The sequence below is a fragment of the Saccopteryx bilineata genome, chromosome 6 (assembly GCF_036850765.1).
Source record: "Saccopteryx bilineata isolate mSacBil1 chromosome 6, mSacBil1_pri_phased_curated, whole genome shotgun sequence".
Taxonomy (NCBI): domain Eukaryota; kingdom Metazoa; phylum Chordata; class Mammalia; order Chiroptera; family Emballonuridae; genus Saccopteryx; species Saccopteryx bilineata.
In genome coordinates, this window is record NC_089495.1 from 73,268,663 (window position 1) to 73,280,945 (window position 12,283).

Below are 12,283 nucleotides of genomic sequence, written 5' to 3' on the forward strand. Positions count from 1 at the left end.
TCTTCATCATAAAACAAACTGGCTCATCTTTTCCATGTGAGCCCCTCTAGGTAAAGATCGTGGTTTCTAATTCTGATTTCTTATGCTTAATTAAGGGTGGGTGAGGAAAAACATAGTGTTAAGTTAGCATATGAGGCTGCAGGACTTATGTGGTATACTTTTGATAAGAATTCTATTCTGTATTTGGATAATTCATGCTGTACTATAACCACCCTACTTAAGTTCAACACGGGGAAGGAAAATAAAGACCCAGAGAAATGTTTCACACAGGACTGCAGATTTTGACCAGTAAACTGTAGTTTAAATGAAAAGATACTGCACAGTTGAAAACAACTGATTCTTAGACTGATTTTAATGAGTATTAATGAACTTTTTTTTTTTTAAGTGAGAGGAGGGGAGATAGAGATTTCTGTGGGCACCCTGACTGGGATCTACCCAGCAACCCGGGTCTCAGGCCAATGCTCAAATCAACCAAGCTATATACTCAGCGCCCAGGGCTGATGCTCAAATCAATCAAGCCACTGGCTGCGGGAGTGGAAGAGGGACTGGGAGAGAAGCGAATGGTCATTTCTCCTGTGTGCCCTGACTGGGATTGAACCTGGGACATCTACATGCCGGGCCAATACTCTGTCCGCTGAGCCAAGCAGCCATGACCATAGGCATTCTTAAGACAAATTTTTTTAGCATGATTGACAGGGTTAAAAGATGCAGAGTCAAAAGTGGATCTTTCAAAGAAAATAAAAAGAAAGACAGATAGTCCAAATAATTAATAGAATTTTTATCAAGTACTGGCTCATCAGGAAAAAAAAGGTTATACTGATTAAGAACATGGGTAGTACAGTCAAACTGCCTGGGTTCAAACACTTACCATTAAAAATACTAGCTGTCTGAAGCTGGGAAAGTTATTTGAGCTTTTTGTGCCTCAGTTTTGACATCAATAAAATGAGGGTAATAATCTCATAGGTTTGTAGTGAGGATTCAATGAGTTAATAAATGTCGAATGCATGCCTTCTCAATAAATGACAGCTGTAGTTTTTAGGTGTCAGGTTAGGTGCAAACAAGAAAATGTGTAGGTACAAATAAATTTGATTACTTTTCAAGGAACTCTTTATTAAGAAATACTTTATGTTCTAGGAAATGAAATTTCTTGTATGTCCAGCACTGCCATTACACTAATTCTAATCCTCATTAACACTTTATGTTCTAGGAAATGAAATTTTTTGTATGTCCAGCACTGCCATTACACTAATTCTAATCCTCATTAACACTTTTAGACTACTGCAATAACTACCTAACTGGTCGCCTGTTCTAAGCTCACCATGCTCCTCATGGATTTGTCTTACTAGTGGACTTATCTTTGCTGAAAAATACAAATCTGCCTGGCCAGTGGTGGTTCAGTGGATAGATAGATCATTGACCTGGAATGCTCAGGTTGCCGATTTGGACCCTTGGCTTGCCTGGTCAAGGCACATGTGAGATGCAACTGCGAGTTGATGCTTCCTGCTCTTCCCCACTACATGTACCTTTTTTCCCCCTCTCCCCCCCTCTCTCCCCATCTCCTCTCCTAAAATCAATAAATAAAATATTTAAAAAAATATAAGTGTGATCAAACTCTTTTGCTTAAAATCTTTAATAATTTCAGTTCACAGGTTAAAATCCGAAAATGGTTGTATAACATATAAGGCCCTTCATGGACTAAGCTCCTACTCTTTGCCTTTTGCCCTGTTTAGCCACTCCACTTGAGACAAAATAGACTACTGGTACTTTTCTAATACTGTTGTTTCTTCTGCTTACAAGTGCACCTTAAGTCAGTGTTGCATCCTTAATCCCCTGTGAGTTCCACTATATTTGCCATGCCTTTATCAATCCTTAAGGCACCACGCATGCCTGCTGTCCCTACTAGACATAACTGGGTCTCAACATTTTGTTTATATGATATGATATAATTTAATATATAATATACTTGCTATAAACCCAAAAAAGAATTAACTGAATTAAGAAATAAATAAACCAGTCTATGTAACACTACCTCTTTTAACAAAATATAAATATTTGTCATAACTATCCTCAAATATGACTGGATGGCAAATATGACTCCTAGATATTACTACCTAAAATTATGTAGCTATAAAATTTTGAACTCTTTAAGGGGATCTGGAAATTAGATACTTAAAGACAGTTTGAGCAGTGTAAACACTTTGTTTTGGGTATAAAAGTTAATATAGAAACTTTTAGGGGATAAAAAAGTCCTTTTTAAAATGTTAGTGGTTGATGGCCCACAAAAAGCAAAAAACCTGACAAGCAAAGTCTACATAATTGTCAAATTCAATTTAAGTTTTAAAATTCAAAAAAAGAAAAAAAGCTGTGTCAAATAATACTTCAACAACAAATAAAAACTATCTTAATTATGTCAGAGGAAAAAAAAAAGTGAGGATAAGGAAAGCAACAACAACACAGTTAGGGGAGGAGCAGGAGAAGAACAACAAAATGAAGGAGAAATGACCTGAAAGAATATTGTCTGAACAGAGGCATACAGCTGGTCAGAAGAAGATGCTAGCCTAGCATTTCTTACCGGCCCTCAAATTCCAATCGTCTCAAACTGTAAAGGCTTATATCTCTTCTTTTGTGTCAATCCTTTATGTCATGCAAAGTGCTGCCAAAAACAACACTGTTTTACTCCCTATCCGGCCCTAACCCATAGCATTCTGACTGCCACTCTCTCCTCTCTAAGTTTTTTAGTTTTTATTATTTGTCTTTTTTTTTCTTTTAAGTGAGAAGAGGGGAGATAGTGAGACATACTTAATCCTACATGCACCTCGACCAGAATCTACCTGGCAACCCCCATCTGAAGTCAATGCTTGAATCAGCTGAGCTATTTTTAGCACCTAAGGCTAATACTTGGACCAACAAGCTATCCTTAGCACGTGGCTGACACTTGAACCAGTCAAGCCACTGGCTGTAGGAGGGGAAAAGAGAGAGAAGGAGAAGAGGGAGATGGTTGATTCTCCTATGTACCCTAACCAGGATGTCCACATACCAGGTGGACACTCTATCCATTGAGCCAGCTGGCCAGGGCCAGTTTTTATTATTTGTAAATCTTGTCTCTACCAAATATTTACTTTATTTAAAAAAAATGTTTTAAACATTATACTTTATAATAGTGTGTAAATCTACTTTTGGTTTTCTCTTGAGCTTTTTTTTTTTTTTTTTTTTTTTTTTTCTTTCATTTTTCTGAAGCTGGAAACAGGGAGAGACAGTCAGACTCCCACATGCGCCCAACCGGGATCCACCCGGCACGCCCACCATGGGGCGACGCTCTGCCCACCAGGGGGCGATGCTCTGCCTATCCTGGGCGTCGCCATGTTGCGACCAGAGCCACTCTAGCGCCTGGGGTAGAGGCCACAGAGCCATCCCCAGCACCTGGGCCATCTTTGCTCCAATGGAGCCTTGGCTGCGGGAGGGGAAGAGAGAGACAGAGAGGAAAGCACGGTGGAGGGGTGGAGAAGCAAATGGGCGCTTCTCCTGTGTGCCCTGGCCGGGAATCGAACCTGGGTCCTCCGCACGCTAGGCCGACACTCTACCGCTGAGCCAACCGGCCAGGGCTCTTGAGCTTTTTAAAAATATATTTTGAAAATATTACACCTAATTCTGACTTGTAGTAGAACAGGATTCAAGTTCTAATGACATAGAGTTAATTATTAAATATAAATGTGATGTAATTAAGTTCTTATGGTCTCACTTGTTAGTGAAATAATAAAATCACCTTTGGAAATCTGTGATTTGAGGAGAACAAAATAAAACCTTGAAAGACTCATTAGATCATTTTTCTTTGGCCAAGTATGCTTCTATCTCACTGTTCCCAGAAGTGACATTGGACTGGCCATATGAGGTAGTTAGTTGGGTTTTGTGTTCTTTCAGGTATAATATAGAGCCTTCAGGATTTAATTATTTAAAAGCAACAGTAAAGGTAGAATTTAGTAAATTTACAAAAGACTATTTTCTGAAGAGAAATGGAAGACCACGTTCTTTGGTAGTTAGTTGTGGTTAATTATTGAAAGTATTAAAGCTTATTGTGTTATTATAATGAATTACTCTATTTTTTTGAAAATTATATTTTGCTAATTATAAATGGAGTACGTATTTATTATAGATAATTTGAAAAATGCAAAACATTTTTATAATGAGGAAATATGATTTAAAAGTTAGAAGTTGGCCGTGGCCAGTTGGTTCAGCAGTAGAGCGTTAGCCCTGCTTATGGAAGTCCCAGGTTTGATTCCCTGACAGGGCACACAAGAGAAGCGACCATCTGTTCCACTCTTCCCCCTCTCCTTTCTCTCTCTCTCTCTCTCTCTCTCTCTCTTCCCTTCCTGCAGCCAAAGCTCCACTGGAGCAAAGTTGACCGGGGCGCTGAGGATGGCTCCATGGCCTCCACCTCAGGTGCTAGAATGGCTGCAATTGCAACTGAGCAACGCCTCAGATGGGCAAAGCATTGCCCCCTAGTGGTCTTGACGAGTGGATCCCCATCGGGCACATACAGAGCCTGTCTCTCTGCCCCCGCCACTTCTCACTTCAGAAAAATACAAAAATAATAAAATGAAAATTAGAAGTTATTTCTAAAATCTGATTAACCAAAAAGTACTATGAACATTTTTATATACACATATGAAAGTATAGAAATGAAATTATACTGTACTTGCAGTACTATATAGTTTTCTTTTTATACTCTATCTTTCTAATATTGAAGGAGCAGGTAGTATATGTTCTCAGTGACTTTAAGACAGGCTTCCAAGTATAAAGTGCAATTTCAAAAAGTTGTGATAAAATCAAACCTCTAAGCCAAACCTCAGGGAACAACTTACTTCACAACATGGTTTTTGTGTGTGTGTGTTTTTTTTTCTGAAGTTGGACATGGGGAGGCAGACAACTCCCACATGTGCCCGACCGGGATCCGCCCGGCATGCCCACCACGGGGTGGTGCTCTGTTGCAACCAGAGCCATTCTAGCGCCTGAGGCAGAGGCCATAGAGCCATCCCCAGCGCCCCGGCCAACTTTGCTCCAATGGAGCCTTGGCTACGGGAGGGGAAGAGAGACAGAGAGGAAGGAGAGGGGGAGGGGTGGAGAAGCAGATGGGCGCTTCTCCTGTGTGCCCTGGCCGGGAATCAAACCCGGGACTCCTGCACACCAGGCTGATGCTCTACCACTGAGCCAACCAGCCAGGGCCTGTTTTGTTCTTTTGCCCAATAATTCAAAGCTAAATATGATTGGAAGACTTGAGGTTGAGTTTTATTTTGTTGTATATTGGATACATACTACTACTCTAGAAATGAATTTTTTCCCCCCTTATTTAAAAAAAATCAAATGAAGTAAGATACAGATGATTAGTGAGAATCCACAGTAGTTAGGCAGATAGGTATTCTCTGTCATGATGATTATGACTAACATTTTGTGGGTATGTCTTATCCAAACCAGCTGGCATTCTGTTCCTAGGCAGCCTTACCTGAGTTGCCTGTTGTCATACATTTATTATAACATCTTAAACCTACCACAGTGACAACTCAGGAACTTGTTTAGTAAGTAGCCTTATTGTTTTTGGTAAAATTCAATACTAATTACTATAGAAATCTTATTTATATAAACAAACACTAGCCAAAAGTATCATCTGTGTAGAACTTTCTTTGAATAATGAAAAGTCAGGATTGTAGTAGTTGAGTAAACAATTTTAAAGACTGATAGACTGTATTAGTCTCTCATTTGCCTGAGAATAGAGCCCCATGTTTTGTACTTAAGGGATATTTGACTTCAGATTTGTTTTTTGCAAGTGTATAAACAGATGGAAAACTTGGACAACATATTTTTATTTTCATGTCCATTCCAGGAAAGGAAACTATCAAATGGAAAATTGTCATTGCTAGTGCATTCAATCAATCAAAACTATGTAAGCATTTTGTAATATTAAAGTCTGCTAGGACTTTAGATACCTTCTCTTAAAGATAACCCTGTCATGTCCCAGGTACTGGGCTAGTAATGGGAGATCTTAAGCTTGTTAAGACATGTTCCTTGTCCATAGGGAACCACAGTCTAATTGTGAAAATGAAAACAAAATAGTGCCTGACATGTGGTGGTGCAGTGGATATACTAAAGTGGAATGCTGAGGTGTCCGGTTCGAAACCCTGTGCTTGCCCAGTCCTGATACATACAGGAAGGAACTATGATGTTTTATTTTCCTTACCTCTTGCTCTCTCTTCTCTCTCTAAAATGAATAAATCTTTAAAAAAAATACAAAGAAAACAATATTCAGTTACACTATAACATAATGAATGCTATAGTAGAGGTCTGGACTGGGTAAGAATTATATACAAGGCTCATTTACCCTGTTACATTATAAATTATTAAAAGACAGGCTCTAGTATAATATATATTTATGTTTTCTGTAGCAAGTTGTACAAAATAAATGCTAAAGAAATATTTATGTTGTCATAGGTGGTGGCTCAGTGGATAGAGCACTGGCCTGACGTATGGAAGTCTCAGGTTCAATTCCCAGTCAGCACACAGGAGAAACAACCATCTGCTTCTCTTCCTCTTCCTCTCCTTCTCCCCATTCTCTCCCTTTTTCATCCTGCAGCCAGTGGGTCAATTGGTTCGACTGTGACCCTAGGCATTGGGGCTCGTTCTGTCAGAGTGTGTCAGCCTCAGGTGCTAAAAATAGCTTGATTCTTGAGCATCAGCCCCAGAGGGGTTGCCCAGTGGGTCCTGGTTGTGGCACATGTGGGAGTCTGACTCACTATCTTCCCTCCTCCCACCTGGAAAAAAAATTATGTAACATATATGAGTTAATGCACACATTTCAGTAGAGAGAATATTCTTCCACTGTTATGTCTAATAGAATTATTGCTTTGATGAATTTATACTAATTGTTCTTACTTTAACTTTTTATGTTCTCCAAATAATTTAACACCTTCTGAAAATATCATACATCTGGCATTGACTGAGAAGTGGAATTTCATTATCTATTGTTATATCAGCCCTCTGAAGAAATCTCTTTGTACCAGTTTATTACGTTTCCCTCTCAATCTTTAGTTACAGACTTATTTATCCTTTGGTGTAAGTACTTGGTCAGATTTTATTTGGTCCTGATGAGGATAAGATAAAGTACAAGTAGTAGTAATCTATTAGCTAGGCAATTTTATATTATTTTCATGATAAATCCTAAGGGAAGAAGGGACACTGTCTATAAATAATATGATGATTGTGCTGTTATTGGAAAGGCTAAGATGCAAAGTTCCTGCTTTAATTCTTTCACTTGTGTGCTATGTTGACTTTTTTTTATGGCTATAAGTAGCAATTAACATGGCTTTTAACAAAAGAATGCTGATTTTTGCTTGAGTACAGCCAAATGAACTTTGTAAATTAATACTTTTTTTTTTCTGAGTGAATGGAATCAAGTACTTAGTTCACTATTCTAAACACTGTTTCATGATATTTTATTATGGCTTTATTATGCTCAAACTACTTTTTAAAAGTGCCACTATTTTTTAACCTTCATGTAACTGGATGGTTTTTTTAATCTAAATCTTGAGGTTAAAAATACTGAGTCCTTTTTTTCTCTTTCTTTTAATGTGTTTCCTTTTGTTTTTGCTTTTGCTTTTAAAATATTGCAACATTAATCATTTGCTGTAGAAGAAAGCTGCACCAATTAAACTGCCTGGGAAGTGTTTTTAAGCCTTCATTTGATAAAGTATAATTTTTTTCTTCATCTTAAATAGATCATTGAGGTTGGACTTTGTGAAGTTTTTGAATTGATCAAGGAGACACGATTTTCTCACCCATCCCTGTGCCTCAGGAGTCTCCAAGCCCTGCTTAATGTGCTTCAGGGTCAGCAGCCAGAAGGCCTCCAGTCAGAACCACCAGAGGTCCTAGGTAAGAGCTCAGGGGCATCAAATCCTTAATGTAAATAGCTTCTTACGAAGTACATATAACAGCCTGTAATGGAGTCTTTGTTTTTATGGTACTGAAACAGCAGGAATATAAATCTTGCTATATTCTATCAGAGTTTTGGTTCAAGAGTTCATGCATAGACATATTTTGATTATTCTGAGGATGGAGGAATAGCAAAACATAAATCCTTGGTACTCAAAAATAATCCTCAAGCCATACAGTCACTGTTAACTTAAATTGTTCTTATTAAACTTGGCCAAAATATCTAATACTGACTTTCTCTAATTTTACATGTTACTCTGAAGAGTTAAAAAGGTAGGAAAAGGGGAATAAATGCTACCAACCCAAACAGTACAATAAATTTTTAAACAAAGGGCTTTCTTTTGTGTTCATCATAGATAAAAAAGTATTTTTGTTATAGATAAACTTCTGAATTAGTAGTAGCTTCCATTAAGTAAAAGTCTTTGCTTTTTGCAAAGTGTGTTTGAATTTTGTGAATAACAACCAGCCTTTCATGTTATTACCTTAGGTTCAACAGTATTCTGTAAGCAAGATAGGAGCTCTTGAGAAATAGAAATAGAGATGGAAACCTAATTGTGAAATTTGGCTGTTTTTCTCTGATGCTAACTGGGCCCTTGAAGAATCTGGATTTTTCTAAATCTCAAGCATCAGCATGTATCAGTCACATGGGCCCTACCCATGGAGTTCCTGGCTCACTAGATTTGGAGTAGGATCCACAGAATTTGCATTTGGAATAAGCTTTTGGGTGATGCTGATGCTTCTAGCTTGGGGCCCACACTGCTGGTCTAGGCTACTGTTTGATCCTTCTTCTCTACTTGACTGTTTGGATTTTATTAAATCCACATGCGAGAACCTAATTACTTGTCATATTGTTCTTTTTTGGTCATATATAGTGATTAATTTTTGTGTTTGATTTTATTGTTGTTTTGTTTTGGTGAGAGAAGGGAGTTCTGGCCATGAAAACAAGCTGAGGATTTTAAAAAACAACCACACCTTCAATCCCCCATCCCATGTTGTTAAATGCTATTACCAAATTAAAGCTGTTATCCTTGTTGATTATTGTCGTGGTAGCACAGGTATTATTACTGTTGTGATACCCTAATGCACTACTTGGCATCATGGTATTTTACTGAAGATTTTATTTGATTAATTTTACTGAAGAATATTTTGCTAGTTATTCTTAGCTATGATTTAGCCATTAGTAATTAATTGAAATATTAAAAATTTCCACTAAAACTGTATATCCTTTATCTTACTTTGAACAACATGCTAATCACTTTTCTCATAAATCCTTTACCGTTCTTTTGTCTTCTGTCAGTTGTTATATACTTTCTTCTGTATCCAGCCTATATCTAAATACTCCTTTTCCTTTATTCCTTTAAAAATAGATCTTGTTCATAATATTGGGTTTTGAAATTATTATGCGTGCTTTAGCTTAATTTGTTTACCTTTAATTTCTTGTTAACAGTTTCAAATGTTGCATGACCAGGCGGTGGCACAATCAATAGGGTATCTTACTGGGACACAGAGGACCCAGGTTTGAGGCCCCGAGGTCACCGTCTTGAGCATAGGCTCACCAGCTTGAGTGCAGGGTTGCTGGCTTGAGTGTGAGATCATAGACATGACCCCATGGTCGCTGGCTTGAACCCAAAGGTCACTGGCTTGAGCCCAAGGCCACTGGCTTGAGCAAAGGGTCACTCTCTCTGCTGTAGCCCCCAGTCAAGGCACATATGAGGAGGCAATCAATGAACAACTAAGTTGCCACAGTGAAGAATGGATGCTTCTCATCTCTCTCTCCCTTCCTGTCTGTTCCTATCTGTCCCTCACTCTGCCTCTCTCTGTCCCTGTCACACACAAAAAAATTAAAGAAAAAACACAAAAGTTTCAAATGTTTCTATACATTCTTCTCTCTGCTCTCCTTTTTTAAATGATTCAATACTTGTATTATTTATTCTTCCATATATACTGCTCACAAAAATTAAGGGATATTTAAAAATGAATATAAAGTGATAAAATATCCCCTAATTTTTGTGAGTAGTATATATTTTAGGATTTGGTTCAAAAAACATTTTTGGTATTTAAATCTACAACTTAATTTTAGAAAAATTTGACATTTGATTGTACAGTATCTATTGAGGAAGGATTTTTGTTTCATTATGTCCTGTATTTTATAAAAATTACATTGCTAGATTTGACTTGCTAATCTCTTCTGTTCTTTTAGTGCTTATTTCTGATTTCTTCACTGCTTTGACTTAAATTTTTTTTAATGATCTCTTCATATTTTTTTATTTTGCTTCATTAACTCAAAGATGTAAGTAATTTGGTTCTGTAAAACTAAATTTCTTAAAATCTGCTTTTTTCTTTTGATCTAATATAATAACATTGGTTATATTTTTTCCATTTTGATATATTTCATGTTTCTCATAAAATGTCTGTATATAAATATCACTCTTACTATTGGAATAGCCTGATGATTATTATACACCAAGCTTCTTTTTTGCAGGTAGATTTTGGTTTACAAATTGTCTAGTTAAAAAACAAATTTTCTTATATCTATCTTTCTGTTCAATTTAAGGTTAGATTATATGTTCTAAAGTAACACTTCTTGTGTCCTGTGTTAAGAGCTTATGTTATTCAAGGATAATCAATCCAGACAGTGTTATTGTTCTTATTATGGAATTTAGTAGCATCAGACAGCTGGACACACGTATGATTGCAAATGTAGATGAATAGTATGGGGGAAAGAAGAGGGAATTCTCAGAGTCTATGACAGGCTTCCCTGAAGAGGTGACATTTGAGATTTCAAGGATGAATAGGAAGCAGTTACCGTAACTAAGTTTCTAGGCAGAAAGGACAGTGTGCTGCAAGGCTCTGATACAGGAAGGAAAACGACTAAAAAAAGACTATGCTAGAATGTGGAGAGTGATGGGAGAGAGGGCCTTGCCATAGGTGAGGAAGGAGACAGGAGCTAGATTGTGTGGAGCTTTATAGGCCTTGTTAAAGAAGTCTGATTATTGTTCTAGGAGGAATGGAAAGTTACCTTCTATCTCCTTATGCTTTAAAAAAAATTTTATTTTATAGCATTTATATTGTCTTCTTTAACTTGAACCTGACTTTTTTGATGGCAGAGACATTCTTTGTCTTGCTTGCCACTGTACTAGGCTAACTTAGAGTAGTTCCTGATGTACAGGAATAATTCAGTAAATATTTGCTGAATAATTAAAAGATTAATGGGCAGAAGGATAACAACAGAAGGAAGGATGGACAAAGGATTGAAAGAATAGATGGAAAAAAGGAAAGATAGTTGGAGAGAAGGTCAGAAGGAAGGTAGGAAGGAAGGTTAGATAGAAAAGAGAAAAGAATTTGACTTTGGGTGATGGGTATACAACATAATCAGCAGTTCAAATGCTATAGAAGCATTTACCTGAAACCTATGTACTCTTATGATCAATGTCACTATGTTAATTTTCTAAATAAAATTAAAAAATTTTTAAAAAGTGAAGAAAGGGAGGGAGAATAGAAAAAAGGAAAAGCAGGAAGTAATTAACAGAGGAGAGAGTGGGTACTAAATAGAAAAGAAGATTTTCAAGTTGAAAATTCTCTGGCTATAAGGGAGCAAAAGTGAAAGGAGATAAAATTTATGAGCACTTTTATTTTTTATTTTTTATTTTTTCCTGAAGTTAGAAGCAGGAAGGCAGACAGATTCCCACATGCACCTGACTGAGATCCACCCAGCATGCCCACCAGGGGCTGATGTTATACCCATCCAGGGCATTGCTCCATTGTGGTCAGAGCCATTCTAGCACCTGAGGTGGAGGTCATGGAGCCATTCTCAGCACCTGGGCCAACTTTGCTCCAATGGACCCTTGGCTGCGGGAGGGGAAGAGAGAGATAGACAGAAAGTAGAGGGGGAAGGATGGAGAAGCAGGTGAGCGCTTCTCCTGTGTGCCCTGTCTGGGAATCAAATTTTTTAATTTATTGTGTTGACATGGTTTCACGCGTACAACTCAATATAACATCATCTCCACACCGTATTATGCCCCCCTGTGCAAAGTCTCTTCCCACACCCATTCCCCCTCATCTCCCCCTCCACCCCACCCTTTCCTCTGGCTACTGCTACCCTGTATGTCTGTATATATGTGTTATGTATTTATGTTTGTTGCCAATCCCTTCACTTTCTTTCTTCTAGTCCTGTCTTCCCCTTGCCCTCTGACAGGTATCTGTCTGCCTCTGTTTCTATTTTGTTCCTCAGTTTATTGTGTTCATTAGATTCCACACGTAAGGGAGACCATATGATATTTGACTTTTTAGTAGTCCAGTTAAGAGA

The 12,283-nt window shown here is 37.7% G+C and overlaps 1 protein-coding gene across 16 annotated transcripts in view; it reads left to right on the plus strand.

Annotated features, from left to right (window-relative positions):
- Nucleotides 1-12,283, plus strand: part of MYCBP2 (MYC binding protein 2) — a 333,902-nt gene that overhangs the window by 58,769 nt on the left and 262,850 nt on the right. For all 16 annotated transcript variants that reach the window (XM_066236389.1, XM_066236395.1, XM_066236388.1 and 13 more), the window contains exon 4: nt 7,764-7,917. In XM_066236389.1, coding sequence (XP_066092486.1) covers nt 7,764-7,917 — 154 coding nt within the window. The remainder of the gene's footprint in view (nt 1-7,763; nt 7,918-12,283) is intronic.